Below are 20091 nucleotides of genomic sequence, written 5' to 3'. Positions count from 1 at the left end.
TATATATATATAAAGTGAAACCTCCCAACACAATAGACTAATATGGGGAAGCCTGATCCAATGAAGCCGAAATCAATCATATCCGATGTCCCCCCTTTTGGTGGGATGTCAAGCACATGTCTGAAAATAAATGATTATAATAGCATATTCTAGTGCCAAAAATTAAAACTATACCCATGTTATACTAACTTGGCCCATAGTTGTGCCATTTTCACTTTATTTCACATCCCTGTCATTGCAGTTCTTCATAAAGCACATGTATTGCAACCCACTGTTCCTCATTTAATGCACATTATTTGTTATAGCAGACGGAAATCTGGTGGCTTTGTAGTATATATAAAAATTTGATATCCAGTCAGTAGAGGTACTGTAAATTAAATCGAGGTTTTACCGTGTGTGTGTATGTGTATATATATATATATATATATATATATATATATATATATATATATATATATATATATATATATATATATATATATATATACAAACATATCCCAGGACATTACCATTCTGTTGAGTTCTGTAGCCACAACTACAATTTAGCTGTCCATGATGAATGCACGGACATTATGGCACCCGTTCATAATGAGACTCAGCCTTCCCTCCATCTCCTCGTCATTCTTTCAGGGGTCCCTGTAAGTCTCAGGGTGCCAGCCTCACCATTTCCATGGCTTGACAATGCAAGATTTTCATCCTTTATTCCTTCGTGAACCTTCGCTCCTGGGCACTGCGTGTAACACCCTCTGATTCTTGTTTCAGTTCACTAACTCCCACTTGGCTCTGAAAGGCTCGTCTGGTGTGCCTTATCTCGCTCGAGGTAGGGGCCTCACCGTCACACTTGTTCTGCCTCTCATCCTGTGTTGCCACACCCACCTTCTGCCCCCACCAACACGGATTTCCTTGCCTTACCCTCTCCTGTTGCATCACCTGGCTGCTTGATTGGTGAATGAGTATGTGTCAGTATTGTCCTGTACTTGATTTTATTTCTTTGGCTGCTACTTCTTTCACCTCCTTATATACTAAAATTATGTAATGTTCATGCTTGTCTTCAGCTGCGTGTATATATTGACTTCCACTGATTAGTTGAGCAGCATCATTCATAAATATATACCGAGTGCATGTGAGGCAGAGCGGTTATAAATGAGTGAATGGTAAAGTCTATAATTTCTTTGCGCATTCATTTCCATATATCACATGAAAACAAGTACATACTGTACTTGCAGTATGCATGCAAGGAACCTTTGATGATCAGGTCAGTAACATGTGTGTTTGTCAATCCTCCTGATCTGGGTTCAGTTTCACTCTGAGGTGGACATTCAAGAAAAGTGCAGCAGTATGACCTTTCATGTGTTTTGACACATTTACTATCAACTGAGGTCCACTTGGTAGTATATACTGACCCTTTCACAAACATCCATTCCACCAACACAGATATCCACAGACTTCTCTCACCCTACACTTCAAAAACCCTCCATACTTGCATCAGTGTGTATATGAAAACATTGGGTGGAGGTGGGTCACTTCATCAGTGACAGAAAGTGGTGTTCCTCTGCCAACATGACTTGAACATGCGTAGTAGACCTAGAGCTGCTTGCTCATGTTTGTGCAAACAAGTTGCTACAATACAATACATATGTTTATGTTTCTTCTACACAATATGCATGGTGGTAGGTGGTGTCTACCATCATCCACTCACTTGATGTAGTGCTGCCTACCTGTTCCTTCACTTTATCATCCTTTATCAGTGTTTACCCTCCTCTCTTGCTACTTTTCCCATTCCTTCCTGTCCATTCTTTACTACCCTGCTTTCCAATTCAGGTGGCTCTACACTGAGTGACAAGCCTAATGGTTTCTTGTAACTCAGGAAACTATTTACAACATTGGGTGGTAACTATATAACCAAACTATAGAGTGAGCGAGACCCTGCTGTAGTGCCCCCTGTTAAATGATTGGAGAAACATAAATGTTGCACCCATCCAGGAGCCAAACCCCCAGTGTTCCCTAAAGGAACATTGGTTCATTTGCACGAGATGGCTCGGCTGGGGCCGCTGCTTGCCTGCGATTGATGGGTCTGCCTGGTAAGACAGACTGGGCAAGGTAAATAGAAACAGGTAGCAAGCACCACCTGGGCTTGGCAAAAATTCCTAGTCGGCAGCTTTTTCTTGGCCATACCCCTTTTATCTTGTGAGTTTATGTGCTATTCAAGTGATTGTTTTTGTGATCAATGTAACTAGTAAAGTATGGAAAAATGTAATATTTTGTCATGGCTTTTTCTTAATAAGATACAGTGTTTCCCTTGGTTATCGCGCAGATTGGCACCGAATATGGTGTGTGATAATGGAATTGCATGATTATGAAAGTACTGAACTTATGGGATTTATCCTAAGTGGTACCAGGCATCCCAGGTACAAACTGAAAACTTCCCTTTTACAACATTTTAAACTCACGAAACACATACATACTGTAATGGTAAGTATCAGAAACACACACAAGCATATTTATATTAATAAAAAGCGATGAAAAGGGGTCAGTAAGTAAGATACATATACCACAGAGAGAGATCTGAAATGGGTAAGAGGTAAGGGGTGGAGAGTTAGTGGTCTCCACTACCTGGGATTAACTCCTCGAGTAAGGCCTCATCTTTGAATCGGCCAAACCCAGCAGAAACCACAGTCACTACAGCATCATTGTCAGCAGAAGCCGGCTCATGTGCGCATGTGCACAGTAATTATGTTTTTGAACTGAAAATGCACTCTAATATCAGGAGTGCAGTTTTTTGTCTCTCACTGATAACAAGAACTGCTATAACCAAGTGTGCAATAATCAAGGGATCACTGTACTGTAAACAGTGTTCACTGTGACAAATTATTCCCAGTACATGAAGAATTGTAAGGTAATAAACAAAAAGCTATGGTAGACAGCATTCGGCTACCTCATATTAAAGGCTGCATGAACAGTTCATCACCTCATCATCTTATTAATCTTTTTGTCAAGTCAATGTCCAGTATACTGCATAGTTCCTGTTGAGATATCACAGCATTTATTTAAATTATTTATTGGGGGGACAAGGTGGCTCAGTGGTAGAGTGCCTGACTCAAGACCAAAGGGATGAGAGTTCGCAACCAGCCTAGGTGGCTGCCCTGCTGGTTGAAGTAGTGCTATCTTGTCAACAAGTGGGGCTATATGACCGATCAAGGTCTAACTCGGGGACTTCATTTCTCTCTCAAATTATTTTTAGGAAAAATTACTTATCGTATACATTTGTAAAAAAAAAAAAAGTGTAAGCGGATGCAACACTATTAGGTTGTATCTCATATGCAGTTAGTCACAAACAGAGATTTCCTTTCCTGCTGTAATTAATATGCAGATGATGATTAACGAAATTTACTATAGTATACACCGACTAGATTACCTGTTACTATATGTAGGCATTTACGTTCTTCACCACCAAGGTACAGTCTTATTTAGCTAATGTAGTTTGTAAATACTGTTTTCAACATTTAACCATGTTCTTTCAAGCTTTTAGTATTGTGGAAACCTAGAAGAGGGTAAAAGTTTCTTCTTCGTCTTCTTTAGTACACTGAACTACATGAAGCCACAGCACTAACAATGTTAATTGCTGAAAAATTCTAACATTCATCAGTAAAACTCCCACTCTGAATTTGACGGGCGGCAAGGGAGTGGGGCTTACTAAGGCTTGTGATTGTCATCACTGACCAGCCAATCAACACTGTAATGCACATGACATTACTGTTAGCTAGGCATTCAGCGCCATAGACAGCTTTGAGGTATGAGGCTGAGAATTCTCAAGTAGCTTTTAATTTTGATTTTTTACGTACCCTCAGTGGAACCAGTCACAATAAAAAAAAAATGCCCACTGTTTGTTTAGACAGAGCATCGGTTTGTAGTGTAAGAAACCTCCATAACAATTTCGATCACCGCATAGCTTAGTGGTAGGGGTGCTACCTTATCGTTCTATATACCTTGGACTGATCAACAACAGCAACAACTACATTAGATGCATTACACATTTCGTTATTGTACATTACTAACTGATGACACAGACAAGAAGTCTACACATGATAGTGCTGTGCACCTTGGGTGGAGCACCTGTTGCATCCACGTGGGAGCCAAACCTTTTCATATTTCCCTGCACCTTGCCATGGGAAGGACCCTGGTCTGACCCAGGTGAGGTACTGTCTACACATGAAGATGCCGCATCCCTACACAGTGTATGCACTGTACTGCACCATCCCCATAAAAGCAGTTGTTTAACTGTTGTTGATGGGTTTCCTCAACAAGGCAGACCTGGGTTAAACAACAGTAACAACACCAAAAACAGTTTTTTCTTGACATTACAATAGCAATAACATTTCCTTGGCATTATAAGTCATTATAAGCCTATCATCTAGTGCTGCAGCAATGATTCACTTTTAATCAGTTTATTGTCATGATATTTAAATTACAAACAGCGACCTGATCATTGTAATGGTTACAGTATACATACCCTACTAATGTACAGTATTTGCACTTAAAACTATTTTTACTGAGCCAAATTACTATGTGGTTAGCTTCAAAACTCAGCAGCTGAAGCATGCATTCACTGTCCAGTCTTTTCATAATATTTTAAGCTGGAACTCAAGTATGTGTGCTGTATATTTATGTGTGCATGCATGTTTTGTGTCTTGTCCTTCTTAACTATGTGACTGTGAATATGTGACTACATTTAAACATAAAGCTCATACTTACATGTTTGTTCCACAACAGCCTAGTCTGTAAAGTATAAACACAGCCTTAAGCACAGTATAAATACCCACTTTATATATGTATAATAAGCACAAGAAACTGAAACAGTTCCATAACAGACACCATCCATATGACCTGCAGAGATCCCACTTGTTTAATTTTAAGGTTATTTGTCATGAGATACAATCTAACTGCATGACTCTTCCAATTAACAGATGTGTAAGGTCAACCCAGGTAAGTAAATCTGGGTGTGATTTTTTTAACTGGGTATTGTGCCCTTAAGCCTGAATCTGACAAAGTTCTTAATGTACAGTTTCCACAACACAGAGTGTACTTGATTTGTATGATGGTTTGTTAACCTAAATTTGCCTTGAAATTCAAATGAAATGCTGGTATTGTAATTAACACTGTCAGAGTGGATTTGTAAATGGACAGTTTATGTGATAACATGGATTATTCAGAGTAGCATTGACAAATCAGTTCATTATGCACCTCTTGGGAGCAAAGTTCCATTACAGGAGGCACATTAGCTCCACCCCCTCCATCAGCATCAGTTTACTGTTACTGCGTTATATAATTGAATTCTTGAAAAATGGAATGAAATGAGGTAAGCTAAGCCTTTCCTTATAATATTGAAGAGTGATTTACTACTCTGAGTCCCCAAAATAATGTCAATGAATCCATTATTAATGGACAGATTTAATTAAAACTCTGTACCTACAAAGTTTAGTGTATGTCAGTCATACACTGCCTTTGAGAAACTCACCAATATTTGAATATACAAGAGACATGTCAGAAATTAAATGCTGTTCTATCACCAGTGTGCTTCTGAGTTGGCATCAGTTGAACTTCATTGCTACAGTGATCGTGCCTGGCTTGATAAATGAGTGTATATTTTTTATCCTCCTGATTTTGTTCAAGATTTTCTTTGTGAGTCCACCATAAGGGAAATGGATTTTAAAACAAACCTCACATGCATCTTAGCGAAGAGAAGGAATTTTTAGGGAGATTGCAGCCATCCCAGTGGATAAGTTGCATTGAAAATTCAGCAAAGTGGAACACTGGGTTTGTTGCGTTTTGATACAGAAACAGACCACTTTCAAAACTTGGTGTAACCATGGATAAATTGCAATAAAGTGAAAGAGGTAAGTACCAAATTTTACCTAAATCCAATCACTATTGGCAAAAATAATGTTAAGGATGTTAATAATTATAATGATTACAAGAAGATTTGTACAGACTACACATTTGGAGTCAGATATAGAAAATGGACTTCACTGCAAAAAAGTGCCATATTTTAGAAATGGGAAAGTGTGACAAAGGACCAAGCTGGACATATAAAATGGGCATAGATAATCAGCAAAGCAAAAAAATAGAAGGACTCAGGAGTGACCATACAGGATGACCTATTACCAAAAAAGTGTATCTATATATCTATCTATTTATTGCCAGACGCCATAATCCCGCAAGGGGTGGCCATTTGACTTTGAGTTATTTGTTTTACGGGGAGGGGCACTAACCCTTCACCAACCCACTTGATGATACGTAGGGAGCAAGTATGGTTTGGTTATATGGTTACCACCCTGCGTTGTAAATGGTTTCTTGGCTTACAGGAAACCATCTGGCTTGTCATTCAATGTAAAGCCACCTGTAAAGGAAAGAAAAGCAATAAGAAGTGACAGGAAAGATGGGAGAAATAGGAAGAGAGGAGGGCAGGCAAAGAAAACGAATTATAAAGGCTAAGGAAGAAGTAGGCAGCACTGCATCAAGTGAGTGGATGATGGCCGCCACCACCTACCACAAAAAAGTGTATAAACAGAATAATTGGAAGGGCATATGAACTGTTGATGAATGTGAGAGTGGCTTTTGATTATGAGAATGAGGAAATGCTGAGAGAGTTAATGGTAAAACCAAGATTAGAATAGGAAGCAGTGACATGGTCACCACATCTGGAAAAACATATTGACAGACTAGATTAAGGTTCAGAAAATGGCTGCAAGGATGATACCCAACTTGAAAGAGTATTCCTATGAGGAGAAATGGAAGAAGCTGAAGTTACCACTCGAACGAGAGGGGAGAGTTTATAACGATGTTCAAAGGTGTAAGAGGATTGGGGATTGGAATGAGTGGATAGAGAGGACCTTTTTGTGATGAATAGTGGAAGAACAAGAGGAAACTGAAGCAAATGCCTAAAAGACCTCAAAAGTTGAGCTTCCTCTGCAAAAGTGTACATACTTGGAACAGCTTAGAAGCGAAGGTGGTGCGAGCACAAAACATCCATTTGTTTAAAACTAAATTAGATAAAAGTAGACATTGAGACAGGACAATACAAGCTTAGTTCAACTCCTGTATGCTACAATGGTAAATACAAGCTCATCAGAATGTATTGCCTAAATTACTGTTATTTTATTTTTTATTTTTTTTTGGGGGGGACTTTGTGGTCAAGTAGGTGAGGCAGGTGAAGGATATAAAGGAATACGTAGGGGATGTGCAGATGATAAAAGAAATGAGGAAGGAGTATGGATGCTTGCGTGTGGAGAGGCAATAAATATGATTGTGTGCAACAAACATTTTAAGAAAAGAGAGAGTAAATTGATTACATATGAGTCTGGGGGAAATAGCAGCCAGATAGACTATTTCCTGGTCAGGATGGCTGATCGAAGGATAGTGAGGGATGTTAAAGTTATAGGGAGTGATGAGTGTGTGCGGCAACACAAATTATTGATATGTGACATGGTGCTTAAGGAGCAGGTGATGAAAAAGAGGACTTGTGCACCTCGGAGGAAAATATGGAAGCTGAAAAAACAAGCAGTGAGGGATGTCTTTTATAGCGAGATGAAGAGTGGTGGCTGAACAAGGAGGCGATAACAGAAGTATTAATGAAGAGCACAGAGCCCTCAGGAGCAACCTCTTGAGAGTTACTGATTCAATGTGTGGATGGAAAAGGGGCCCTTCAAGACATAAAGTAACATGATGGTGGGATGAGGGTGTAGACGCTGCAATTAAGGAGAAAAGAAGGGCTTTTCCAGAAATGGAAGGAGGGTGGTAACAAAGAGGAATACTTGGCTGCCAAGCCATGGGAAGGAAAGAGGTTTACAGGGCGAAGTCTAAGTCGCAGAAACTTTTACTTGATAATCTAAATAATGTGGGGAAGGAAAAGCATGATATTTAAGGTGGCAAGTCTGATGAAGAAGGAGAGTAGGGACATCATAGGTGAGCAGTGTGTGAAGAATTATGAAGGAAGGAGAGTGGTGAACAGTGGGGATATTAAACATGCATGGAGAGAGCACTGCAGCCGATTGTTGAGTGAGGAGTTTGACTGGGACAGGGAAGGTCCAGCAGATCCAGTGTTTGGCCATTGGCCTTTGATTGACGCCGCTACTGAGCAGGGCAATAGGCAGGATGGAGGTGGGGAGGGCAGCTGGTGTGTCTTGTTTGACTGCTGATGTTGAAAGCCTCAGGAGATATAGGAGAGGGGTTAGTCACAGACTTGATAAATAGGTTTATATATGAGTGTGTTCTCCCAGATGATTGGCTGAAGAGTGTAGTTGTAAATGTGTACAAGGGAAAGGGTGATGCCCTGGAAAGAGGAAATTATAGGGGCATAAAGCTTGTAAACCAGATAATGAAGGTAATAGAGAGAGTTCTAGAAGGTATGATTAGAGAAAGAGTGAATATTGATGAGGTGCAGTTTGGGTTTATATCAGACAAAAGGACCACTGATGCCATATTCATTGATTGACAGCTTCAGGAAAAATATATAGGAAAGAAAAGGGAACTATACTTTGTTTTGTTGATATGGAGAAAGTCCCCAGAAAGGTGATAAAGTTGGCAATGAGAAAGCTTGGGATCGTGGGGTGGCTGGTCAGGGTGGTTATGGCCATGTATGTAGGTGTTCACACCCCGATAAGGGTGAATGGAGATTTGAGTGATGAGTTTTACGGCAATACTGGTGTGCACCAAGGGTTAGTTTTGAGCCACTTGTTGTTTATCATGGTACTTGAAGCCCTCTCACGTGATTTCAGAAATGGACTCCCGTGGGAGATGTTGTATGCTGACGATTTGGTGTTGACTGCAGAAAATGAAAAGGAGGTGGAGGAAAGATTATGGAAGTGAAGAGATTGACTGGGGCACAGGAGGTTGAGAGTTAATGCAGATAAAACAAAAGTTATGGTATCTAGGGGCTTGTGGCAGTATTGTAAAAGAAGAGGGAGAGTTGCCATGTGCTATTTGCCACAAGGGCATGGGAAGCAATTCCATCTTGTGCAATGTTTTGTGATATGTGAGTGCATAAGAGATGTAGTGGTATTAGAGGTAGACTGTGAGATAATGCTGATTTCATATGTGCGGTGTGTCGGGGAGAGCATGTGGAGATTATCAGGCATGAAAGGATTGAACTTGCTGGTGAGTCTCTTGAGTGTGTGGAAGAATTTTGTTATTTGGGAGACATGCTGGAGGTGGGGCTGGAGCTGGCTCTGTGGCTAGAGTGAGAAGTGGTTGGAAGAAGTTCAGGAGCTGTTGCCTCTTGTGATATCGAGAGGGTTCTCCCTTTGTGCTAAGAGATCTTTGTATGCGGCACGTGTTAGGAGTTTAATGCTGCTTAGTAGTGAGACTTGGGCAGAAAATGAAGAAGATATTCACAAGCTCAAACATACAGAAATGGCAATGATTAAGTGGATGTGCAGTGCGCCCCTGAGCGTGAGGGCCGGGCTGGGCTACGTTTACGATGGAAGAGTTTAGAGGTAGGATGGGACTGAAGTGTATTGGTATTGTGATAAGAGGTAGACTGAGGTGGTCTGGACATGTGGAGTGGATAGGTAATGATAATTGGGTGCAGGAAGTGAGAAATGTTAATGTTAGGGATAGGGTTGCGAGAAGTAGACAGAAAATGACCTGGGACGAGGTCATTGAGTGTGACCTCAGGGATGAGGGACTGAATAGGGAAGCTGCCAGAGATCGAGCAGCATGGAGAGCCCCCATGAGATGACCAACATGCAAGCATGTTGGACCCTTCAAAAACAGAACATAAAGAAATGATACGTTGCCATGGCTTCGGTAATGTGCTCCACCCAGAAGAGAAAAATAACTTTAATGAACTGACACTGATCAGGGCACCAACATTTCATGAACCCTCTCATGAAAATCAGGTGTGATCAGGCAGCCCTTTGCACTAATTAAAATCTTCGTCCGTGTTGATCATTTGCTGCATGTCATCTTCTGAGCTCTTTGCTGGGAGATCACCAGTTGGGAATGATGTTCTACAATGGCCCTTTTTCAGCTCCTTACTCTGTATGTGTTATCATTCTCACCCCCACTTGTTCCTGGAATTCCAGCTCTTTTGTGGATAAGTTGTGAATTTAACCAATATTTTCTTTCCTGTCCTTGTCCTTTCTTAGCTTCTGCAAGTTCCCTCATTCCAGGGATTCCTCTCCTTTCCTTGTTTTATTGTCTGTATTGGTCTGTTCTCTTTTATCCGTTTTTTTTTTTTTTTTTACATGTAGGTTACAGTTCCTTTTGCAGGTCTTCTGAGCCTGCTTATTGCTTGCTGGTACTGTGAGTCGTGTGGTATCTCGATGGTGGTAAGCAATCAGTGTGATGGTAGCACGGTGCCTGGGAGCACCTTTTGTCCAGTCTGAGGTGCACAGGAGAGTGAACAGCATGTTATGGTTCCAGTGTTTTCACCAGTTGACAGTCAACATGGGGGAGCAGCAAGCATTCTGTGTTGGTCCTTGTCCTTCTAAACCAACTGATGGCAAACCTCTCATGTCTTTTAACTAACAGTTAATAGTTTGCAGTCCATTTTCAAAACTAATGGTAAAGCTACAAAGTTTATCCGAACCTGGATTTCTGGTTTCTTGTACAATTGTACCTGAGATACTGTCGTTTCACAAGGTTGCCATGCATCTTCAATCTTCTTAGATCCCAAGTGTGGTTACCCAACTTCCGTTAACCTTTCCTGCCAAAGGCGACAGTCTGTAGAGAGAGAGGTAGCTGACAACCTCTGTAATAAGTGTAGTCCCGTATAGACCAACAACTCACCGGTAACCCCTCCACCACCCCACCCTCTCCTTTTCCAGTGTATTGCTGACAGGCTCTGATCTTCAGTTTTACACTTTCTGCATGTGTGTTTTAGATAATGTGGCACTTTACCAGACGTGCTGAAATGTAGTGCCTAAATGGATGTTACTCTTTCCAAAACATTTTTATGGCTTTAGGCAACATTTCCGCTAAGGAGGGAAATAACATTGATGAAATAGCATCATGGACCTTTTCCTGTTGGCCATCTGTGGTCATACAGCCCTGACTGTTAATCAGTGTCCTGGTGCATGTTGACCGCCCGCAATCAAAATGCCATATCTGATCATTCCAAAGAGTTACCAGCCAGTGGCTTCCAAAGTTAGGGACAGTATTTTGATATTGATTTCTCTGATTTTTGCTTTCTAACCTAGGTTCTTCAGCCAAATTTCCACTGCAAGAGTGCTTTAAGGGACTTTTTCTCCACTTTCTGGCCCCCATCTGTAGCCTTGGGATTGTCAGGCATACCTTGTTGTGATAGAGCTAGGTTTTTGCATACATTAGTATAACAAATATCACTCGAATTTGGGGGAATCCAAAGGGATATTACAAAGGAGTACAAAAGAAAGCAAACAGCAACAGACCTAACGGTCCTTTCGAGGCTGCTTGTTGCAGAGAAGATTATCACTATGATATCTAATTCTACAAGTTGAAGGTAAGGCCTGTAAAGCAAGAAGGCTCTTCCCTACCCACCAAACCCTCCAGTCAAAGCTGGCGGGAAACAAGTGAGAGGGACCACCATGCAGCATGGAAAAGCTGACATGGAATTTTCATAGGAAAGACTGAAAAGTGGTAAACTATATTCTGTTCTACTTTAACTATACACTGCAAGTATTAATAAGCTACAATCATCATAAATTATATAGTATTTCCCTGCTCTAGTTTCATCACGATCTGAAACAGAGAAAAACAGCTTACATTATTATTCGGTCATGAAGGCGTTTAGCTGAGGATTTGAAGCAAGATACTTATCCGAGCGATTTTTCAGTGTCACCACTGTACTGCAATCAACGACATCCCTGGGCAGTTTAATCCAATTGTTAACAACCCTATTAAAGAAAAAATGCTTCACTTCATTAGACTGGAAATGCTTTCCAATTATCTTGTACCCATTACCTCCAGTATAGTTCGAACGATCAATGGCAGAGTACTTGTCACCATCCATATTATCGATTCCTTTAGTAATCTTGAATACTTAAATCAGATCCCCTCGTAGTCTTTTTTTTTTTTTTTTTAAATGCAAGAAAGAAGGAACCAAAGGCCAGGGGACCACAAACCGTTCCTTCCAAGAAAAAAACAGACAATACAAAAGAGAGCCAAATTCAAGAGCCGTTCATTTCGAGATACCTGGACACACTGCGTTTGAAAGACTGGAGATCATAGGAAGTAGGAAATACAGGCAACGTGAGACAGTTCCAGAGTTGACCTGTTGCATAAATGAAGGACTGGGAGTAACGGTTAACTCTTGCATTAGGGAGTTGGACAGAAAAGAGATGAGAGTCTGCACTTTGTTAGGTTAAATAACTTTAGCTCTTCGTATGATTTGTTCCTCAGTCTGGGTATCATTTTTGTTACTCGTCGCTGCGCTCTCTCGAATTTCTCTGTCTTTCCTGTAATATGGTGACCAGAACTACACACAGTACTCTAGATGTGGACACACCAAGGAAATGTACAGATTAAGAATTATATTTTCAGATTTGAACTCAAATGATCTACCTATAAATCCAACTAGTTTGTTAGCTTTCTTTATAGCTTCTGCTTGGCTTAAGATCATCTGTTACAATTATTCCTAGGTCCTTTTCGTGGTTTGCATTCATAAGTTGAGAATGATTTATTGTATAACTACATTATTCATTTTTACTACCAACATTTAGAACATTGCATTTATCAACATTAAAATCCATTTGCCATTTTTCAGCCCAATTAAACAATTATCAAGATCCCTTTGAATCAGTATTCTGCTCAGTTTCCAATCTTTGTATCATTAGCAAATTTTAATAATTTGCAAAACACACCTTCATCAATGTCGTTTATATAAATCAAGAACAGAATAGGATCCAAAACTGAGCCTTGCGATACTCCACTTATAACATTTTTCCAATCTGATTCCTTACCATTGATTACAACTCTTTGTTTACGATTCGTATGCCAGCTTTCAATCCATCTTAGTACACTGGCACCGATACAATAGACCTGCAGTTTCTCGACAAGTCGAATATGTGGAATCTTATCAAATGCTTTTTTGAAATCAAGGTAAATGATATTGACTGATTTAGTGCTGTCGTACATATTGATAATATCACTGAAAAAATCCAGCCTACCAAAATTTAGCATTTGTAAGGCAACAGCTCTTTCCCCACCTTGTGGCTTTGAGAATCATTAAGGCTTTGCCCCATTACCTAATCATTTCATGGGTTCTTCCTAATGGCTTCTTCAGCTAGCTTCTCTTAGTGGTCCACATTGTCATCATACCACTGGTTGATGACCTTCTTGTCTCCTAGGCACTTTTTATTCCTTAATGTAATCGCTTTCAATCTCGAGATTTTCACCATAGAGAGGTACTGTACCTGCTTTTTGCACTTCCCTGCTTTTTGCCCAGGGAGCTCCCATAGCTATCTGACTTCATGAGTCTTTTATTCATGACCACTGGACCATTCCTAGGTCTGATTCAGAACCCGCTTTTCAAACATTTTTCTTCCTTAAAATAATTCTACAAATTTCAGCTATTCAGTTTTACCTGGCAGATCAAGTAACTCAGGATCATTACTTGTGATTGAGCCCCCATCTTCTGTTCCTTGTTACTGAGGACAAAGTTTTTCTTTGGGTTCACATGAGAACCCACTCTGCATGCAGTTTTCTCCCAAAAACGGTCTACAAATGTCAGCTATGCAGTTTTGCTTGGCAGATCTAGGCTTTTATTCCTTATCTTCACTACTTTGATGGACCTCCATGCTGACAGTGATGTTTTTGTCAGGTATAATCTTTCCGCTTTATTGAACAAAGAATTGCCATCACAAATCATGTTAGTTCCTCTTCAGTCGTATTGAGCAGACCCACCGCAATGTCATTTTTTATTAGTCCCTGGCTAGAAATGTTCCCACTGGGACCAGTGTTTATAGAGCTCTTCACTTCTCTCCCCAGCTCTGCTTCGTGGTACAATGCCTTCTTTTTGTGCAGTACCCAACAGGGTCATGGAAGTTTTTATGACTTGGTCATAAGTGTAGTCAGTACTTTTGCAAAGGAGACAAATTCTGCTGCCAGAGCCTACACCTTGTAGTAAGATGCCCCCTCACTTCTTCTTGACCAGTCATATCTCTTCCATATGTTGCAATCCACAGTGACCGAAATGGTGCTTGTTGGGATCTTGATCCCATTAACTTGAAGGCTGCAACATACCTCTTAAGAGGTGGGTCAGGAAGGTTGCAACATTATTGTAATGAGCAAGCTTTTCACCTCTTACCACAAAGTTTGTGGAAGAAACTGGGTTACACATATTTTATTACATATTAGGCTAACTCTTATCTCTCATCTCCACCCCCAAGGTTGAGCCAGGAACAAAGGAACATTTGTTGCTGTTGTTGTTATTGATCAATCCCAGTCTGTCTGGCCGAGCCGATCCATCAACTGCAGGCAAGCAACTGTCCCTGCAGGGTTGTCCTGTGCAGTGAACCGATGTTCCCTTGTGGCTGGCAGTGCCTTGCCACAGCAGTGTGTGGAGGTTTGGTTACTGGATGGATGCCACATTTGTGTCTCTCCATCCACTTAACAGAGGGTAGTTGCTGTAAACGAAATTCATACACTTCCTTAACCATTTACCTTGGCATTTCTACCTGAGGAACGTTCATACGTGTAGAGAAAAACTGGTTATTGATGCTAAAATTGAATGCAAGACTGACAGGGCGAAGTAAAGAGAAAGAAAGATGAAATAAATGATCAAAAGCAGCATGTTACCCATAAGTTAGGACTTAATAGACAAACTGTCAACTTCCGGGCTTGGACCATAGATAGTCCCACTCAGGTACTTGCCAGCTTCACATCAAATCGAAAATTTCCAACCAAAATAATTCCATGACTATGGTGAGTTGATCACAAATAATTCATGAGTAGGTGCTACATACCATGTCCAAAATGCTGACGTCATCGGGATTATTTTTACAGTGATTGCTAAGTTAGCCAAATTGCTGTATCAAGAGCAATTTCATGGCCTATCAACATACCATCCACAGGTTAATCATACCAGGATATTTTCCAGTGTTATACAAATTTGACTCGACATCTACTTCTACGCTCTCACCCAGTAGCCATAGGTCCTTCGGGCACTAGCTCACTTGCTCGTCTTAACAGTGGAACTCTGCCGAGTCAGGTTCCATCTCATCATCTTCCTCTCAACCTGCCTCTTATTAGAGTGTGCTCCCATCAGAGATGCTTGTTCAGTTTCTTTTGGGTGCGTATTTTGAGAGCACTGATTCTTTTCTGAACCCATGAAAGTCAAGACATCCTTTGTGCACAGCTCTCTAGCCAAGAAATGGTCTAATCAGCCCTTATCACCATTTGCCAGAATACTAGGGCTGCCTTGGCCCTTTAGCTCCTAGACTTCCTACATAGGATTTGCTGTCCTTTACTGAGGTAAGGGTTGTCGCACCACAGCTCATAACTTCTTCCTGCTGCTGCTTCTGCTTCCCTTTCTGCCCACCCAGTTTTTACTTATTATCAGATGCAGGTTGCACAAGTATATGCTGCCCAAGCTTGGGCTTAAACCTACTCTTCTGTCTCATTCAGTATGGAAGGGCCTTTCCTCTAAGGAAGGGAGGTCTTCTTTTTCCAGCCTTTCCTTGTACGACAGATCTGTCGGGATAGGGACCATCTTGGTTGCTGTTCTTTGTATTCTCTCGATCTTGTGTATATATTTCTTTTCATGTGTGGACCACACTACTGCCGCATATCCCAACCTGGGGCGGATCATGGCCTCTAACAGTTTTTTCATCATCCCCTCCTCCATATAATGAAATGCTACTCATGTTAGTCATGAGATTATACGTCTTTCTGTCTTGTTTATTTGTTTTTCAGGTGACAAATTATCCAGGACCAGCACTCCCAAGTCCTTCTTTTCTCTTGCTTTTGTGATTAGTTCATTACCCATTGTGATAGTCTCTTGGTACTTTTACCCACTTCCAGTATCACTATTTTTTGCGTTGACTTTCATTTCTCACATCCGGATCAAATCATGAATCCTATCCAGGACTTCCTGCTGCATTTTACAGCCTTCTTCAGCTTCTACTCTTCTCATGATCTTTGCTTCGCCAACAAGCAGACCTGCATAACTGTTCATTCCATCTACCATATCGTTTATGTAAATAAGGAACATTATGGGCTAACACCTGAGCCTTGTGGGACTCCACTTGTTACTTCCCTCCATCCAGACATCCTTTCCATTATTACTGTCCTCACCTGCCTGTCTTTCAGGAAGTGTGTCATCCACATTAAGAGGTTCCCCTTCAGTCCTCCTTTGTGTTCCAAAATCCACATTATTAGCTTGTGGGATACCTTGTAAAAAGCTTTCTCCAAATCTAAATACACGCAATCCACCTAACCATCTCTCTCCCGTAGTACATCTATTGCCCTTGAGTAAAAGCTCAACAAGTTGGAAATACACGACCTTCCACTTCTGAATCCAGACTGACTTTCTGCCAAAATGTTCATCTCCTCCAGATATTTTATCCACTTGTCCTTCAGGATTCTCTCACAAAATTTTGCGACCATGTTGGTCAGGGACACTGGTCTATAATTCAGGGGTTCTTCCTTGTTCCCTCCCTTACAAATTGGTACCACATTGGCCCTCTTTCATTCCATAGGCACTTTCCCTTCTTCCAGAGAACACAAAATTAAACTGTGAATCTTATCCGACAGTTGTTCTCTGCATTCCTTTCGTATCCAATTAGAGATCCCGTCAGGTCCTGGGGCCTTCCTCACATCTTGAGTTTCCAGTAATTTTTATACTTCTTGCACTTCAACTTTTACATCCTTCAACACTACATTTCTAGTCACTCCCTTCTCCACAAAATCACTTTCCCTAGTGAAGGCCGATTGGAACCATTTGTTCATCATTTCAGCTTCCATAACCACATCTTTATAGACATTAACTTTTGCTTTCCTTACTGATTCCTTCCTTTTGTTTTAATTTGCCATTAACAAACCTGTGAAATAATTTAGGCTCTTCCTTACATTTGTCAACTATACCTTTTTTTGAAGTTTCTTTCTTCCTCTTTATGTATTCCTGTATATTCATTTCTGGTTCTTATATATTCTGCCTTTGTTTCTGTCATTACCTCTCGTTCTTTATTTGCTCCATGCCTTATCCCTTTCTTTTTTTGCTTTCACACATTTTTTGTTGAACCAGCCATTTCTCCAGTTCTCACTCCCACTAACTTTTGGCACATACTTTTCCACACCCGTTTTATACAAGTCTAGAGAGATATCCCACTTCTTCTGTATCTCTCTTGTTTTTCAGAATTCTCCCCAATCCACTTCTTCGAAAAATTCTGTTAGTCCTGTAACGTCTGTTTTCCCAAGTTGTATCTTCCATGTCTGTATAGCTCATTTCTAGTCTCCCCATGTCCTTCTATCGTTTGGAGCTCTATCACCACATGATCTCTTTTTCTCATAGGACTCAGATATTTCAGAGATTCAGTTGCATCATGTTCTTTGGTTAGAATTAAATCTAGTCTTGCTGGTGTATCATCACCTCTAAATCTTGTCTCTTCTTTCACCCACTGGGTCATTACATTATCCATTGCTATATTTAACAGTATACTGCCCCACGAATCTTCATTACTTCCCGAGTCCCACTCCTCCCAGTTTACCTCTTTACTATTAATGTCTTCCCATCAGGATTCTGTTGTTGCTTTTCTCAAACACTTTCTGCAGGTATCTAACCATGTCCGACAACCTCTTCTGATATTCCTCCAAATTCCATGCCCTTGCTATTCCTATCTCTCTTGCCTTTCCCTCTGGTGTCCATTACCAAGTTTATCGTTTTAGCCATACCGGCTTCTGTTAACATATTTATCGTTTCAGCGATACATTCTTCCAGTTCCCCACTATCCACATTTAGGCTGTTTTTTACTGCTATCGTCACTCCCCTTCCAATTTTTTCTTTTCTATCTCATCTCTATAGTTTGTATTTCCCATCTCCCTTTTGGATTTCAGTACTGCCTTAGCTTGGTCTCTACGAAGCAGATAATGTCTGGCTCATTTACCACCAAGAAGTCGCTGCTTGTCGTATGAGGCGACTAAAAGGGTTCGCGGAGGGTTAGTGCCCCTCCCCGGAAAACGACTAACTAAAAAGACGAACAAGAAGCCTCGGACAAAGACTGACTAAAAGATGACGACCAAGGACCGGACAAAGGACATGGTACGGATTGCGACGTGGAATGTAAGGGGTGCGAATGATGAGGTGAAAGAGAGAGATATTGTCCAGGTGCTTGAGGGTGCGAAAGTGGATGTATGTGGAGTAACTGAAACTAAATGGTGAGGAGAGAGTGTGAAAGAATGGGAGTATGGATGGGTTAATGTGCAGGAGTAGGTGAGAATGAGAGGGCAAAAGAAGGAGTGTGTATTGTTGTGCGTAAAAGATGGAAGAAGAACTTAAGAGAGTATGGATCAGTTGGTTCAAGGATTGTGTGGGTAAGATTGAAAGTTGGAATACAAATGTGGCGATTGTGTGCGTGTATGCACCAACGCAAGATCGTGCAAGCAGAGTGAGAGAAGAGTTCTGGACAAAAGTGGAAGTGTGCATGGAAATTTTTGGAAGGAATGAGAGTGTTTTTGATTGGTGATATGAATGGTAAAGTAGGGAATGTGAAGGTGGATGGATTAGTTGGTGAGTGGGGTGTGTCTGCTGAGACAGATGAGAACCGCAGTGCATTAGTGAACATTTGTGCCGGGAGGGGGTTGATGATAGCCAATACTCTCTTCAGGCACAAAATGGTCCACAGGTATACATGGCGAGTGATGAGTAGGGTGGGTGGTGAGCTGAATGAAAGGAAGGCAATGATTGATTATGTGTGTGTGGATGAAAGGATGTGAAGATGTGTAATGGATGCAAGAGCTTATAGAGGTTGGGGGAGTGGACTTTTTGACCATTACTTGGTGGTGGCTGGAATCAAGATCCAAGTAAGATGGAGAAATAGAAGAAGGGAAGGTCGGGAGGAAGGAGTAGTTGCAAGGAAAGTGGAAAGGTTACAAGAGGATGAGAAAAAGGCAGAATAAGAGAGAAGTGAAGGAACGATTGGGTAAATGTGAATGGGGGACGTGGAAGGTGTGTGCAGGATATTCACAGAAGAAATATGTGCAGTATGTGATGTGGTGTGTGGGGTGAAGAGAAAACAGAAGGGGATGCAAGGAACAGCATGGTGGAATGAAGAGGTGAGACAGGCTGTGGCATAAAAGAAGAAAACATACAATGAATGGATGAGAAATAGGGGCGTGGAAGAAGTTGAGAGGCCGAAGAGAGAGGTGAAAAGATTAGTAAGAAAGAGTAAGAGGAGAGTGGATGAGGAATTTGGCAGGAATTTGAGTGTAAAATGAAGGGACTAAGAAAATGTTCTGGAAAGAGGTGAAAAGAGTAAGACAGGGTGGCAGTGAAGGTATAGTAGGGAAGTGAAAGATAAAAATGGTAGATTACTAGTGGAGAAGGGAGAAAAAGTGAGCAGATGGAGAGAACACTTTAAGGAATTGTTGAACATAGAGAATGGAAGTAATGTAAGTATAAGTGGCTGGGAATGGCTGGGAGAAGGAGGGAAGTGAGAAGACAGGAAGAAATCAGTAGGACAGACGTTGTGGAAGCAATGAAGAAAGTTAAATTGGGGAAAGCCCCAGGAAATGATGGGGTGTGTGGTGAAATGCTGATTCATGGTGGAGAGATAGTAGTAGAATGGATGTGGAAGATGTGCAGATTGGCCTGGGAGGAAGGCAGAGTCCCGAAGGATTGGAAGTCAGGTATAATTATTCCCTTGTACAAAGGAAAAAGGGAAAGAGAAGTGTGTGGTAATCATGGAGGCATTTGTCTTCTTACTGTAATAGGAAAAGTGTATGGTAGGATACTTATTGACAGAGTTAGGGAAATAATAGGAATTAGTTGGAGAAGAACAGGGAGGCTTTTGGAAGGGAAAAGGTTGTGTAGATCTGATATTCATTCTTAGATCTTTAGTGAAAAAGTTACTAGAGAAAGGAAAGAAGTTGTATGCGGCCTTCATGGATTTGGAAAAA

General features: G+C 41.0%; 1 protein-coding gene across 8 annotated transcripts in view; it reads left to right on the top strand.

The window, feature by feature from the left end:
• The window catches only part of LOC145413381 (uncharacterized), a 1646837-nt gene that overhangs the window by 1546078 nt on the left and 80668 nt on the right, over window positions 1-20091 (top strand). Inside the window, exon 18 of one of the 8 annotated variants that reach the window (XM_080283064.1) lies at window positions 763-820. The exons of the other annotated variants lie outside the window; for them this stretch is intronic. Coding sequence (XP_080139190.1) covers window positions 763-787 — 25 coding nt within the window. The 3' untranslated portion in view covers window positions 788-820. The remainder of the gene's footprint in view (window positions 1-762; window positions 821-20091) is intronic. 8 annotated transcript variants of the gene reach the window in all.

Source organism: Coenobita brevimanus, chromosome 96 (genome assembly GCF_032717465.1).
Source record: "Coenobita brevimanus isolate Jiangsu-jjx chromosome 96, ASM3271746v2, whole genome shotgun sequence".
In the NCBI taxonomy this organism is placed as follows: domain Eukaryota; kingdom Metazoa; phylum Arthropoda; class Malacostraca; order Decapoda; family Coenobitidae; genus Coenobita; species Coenobita brevimanus.
The sequence above is the reverse complement of the archived record's forward strand: the minus strand, read 5'-3'. Positions and strand labels throughout refer to the sequence as shown.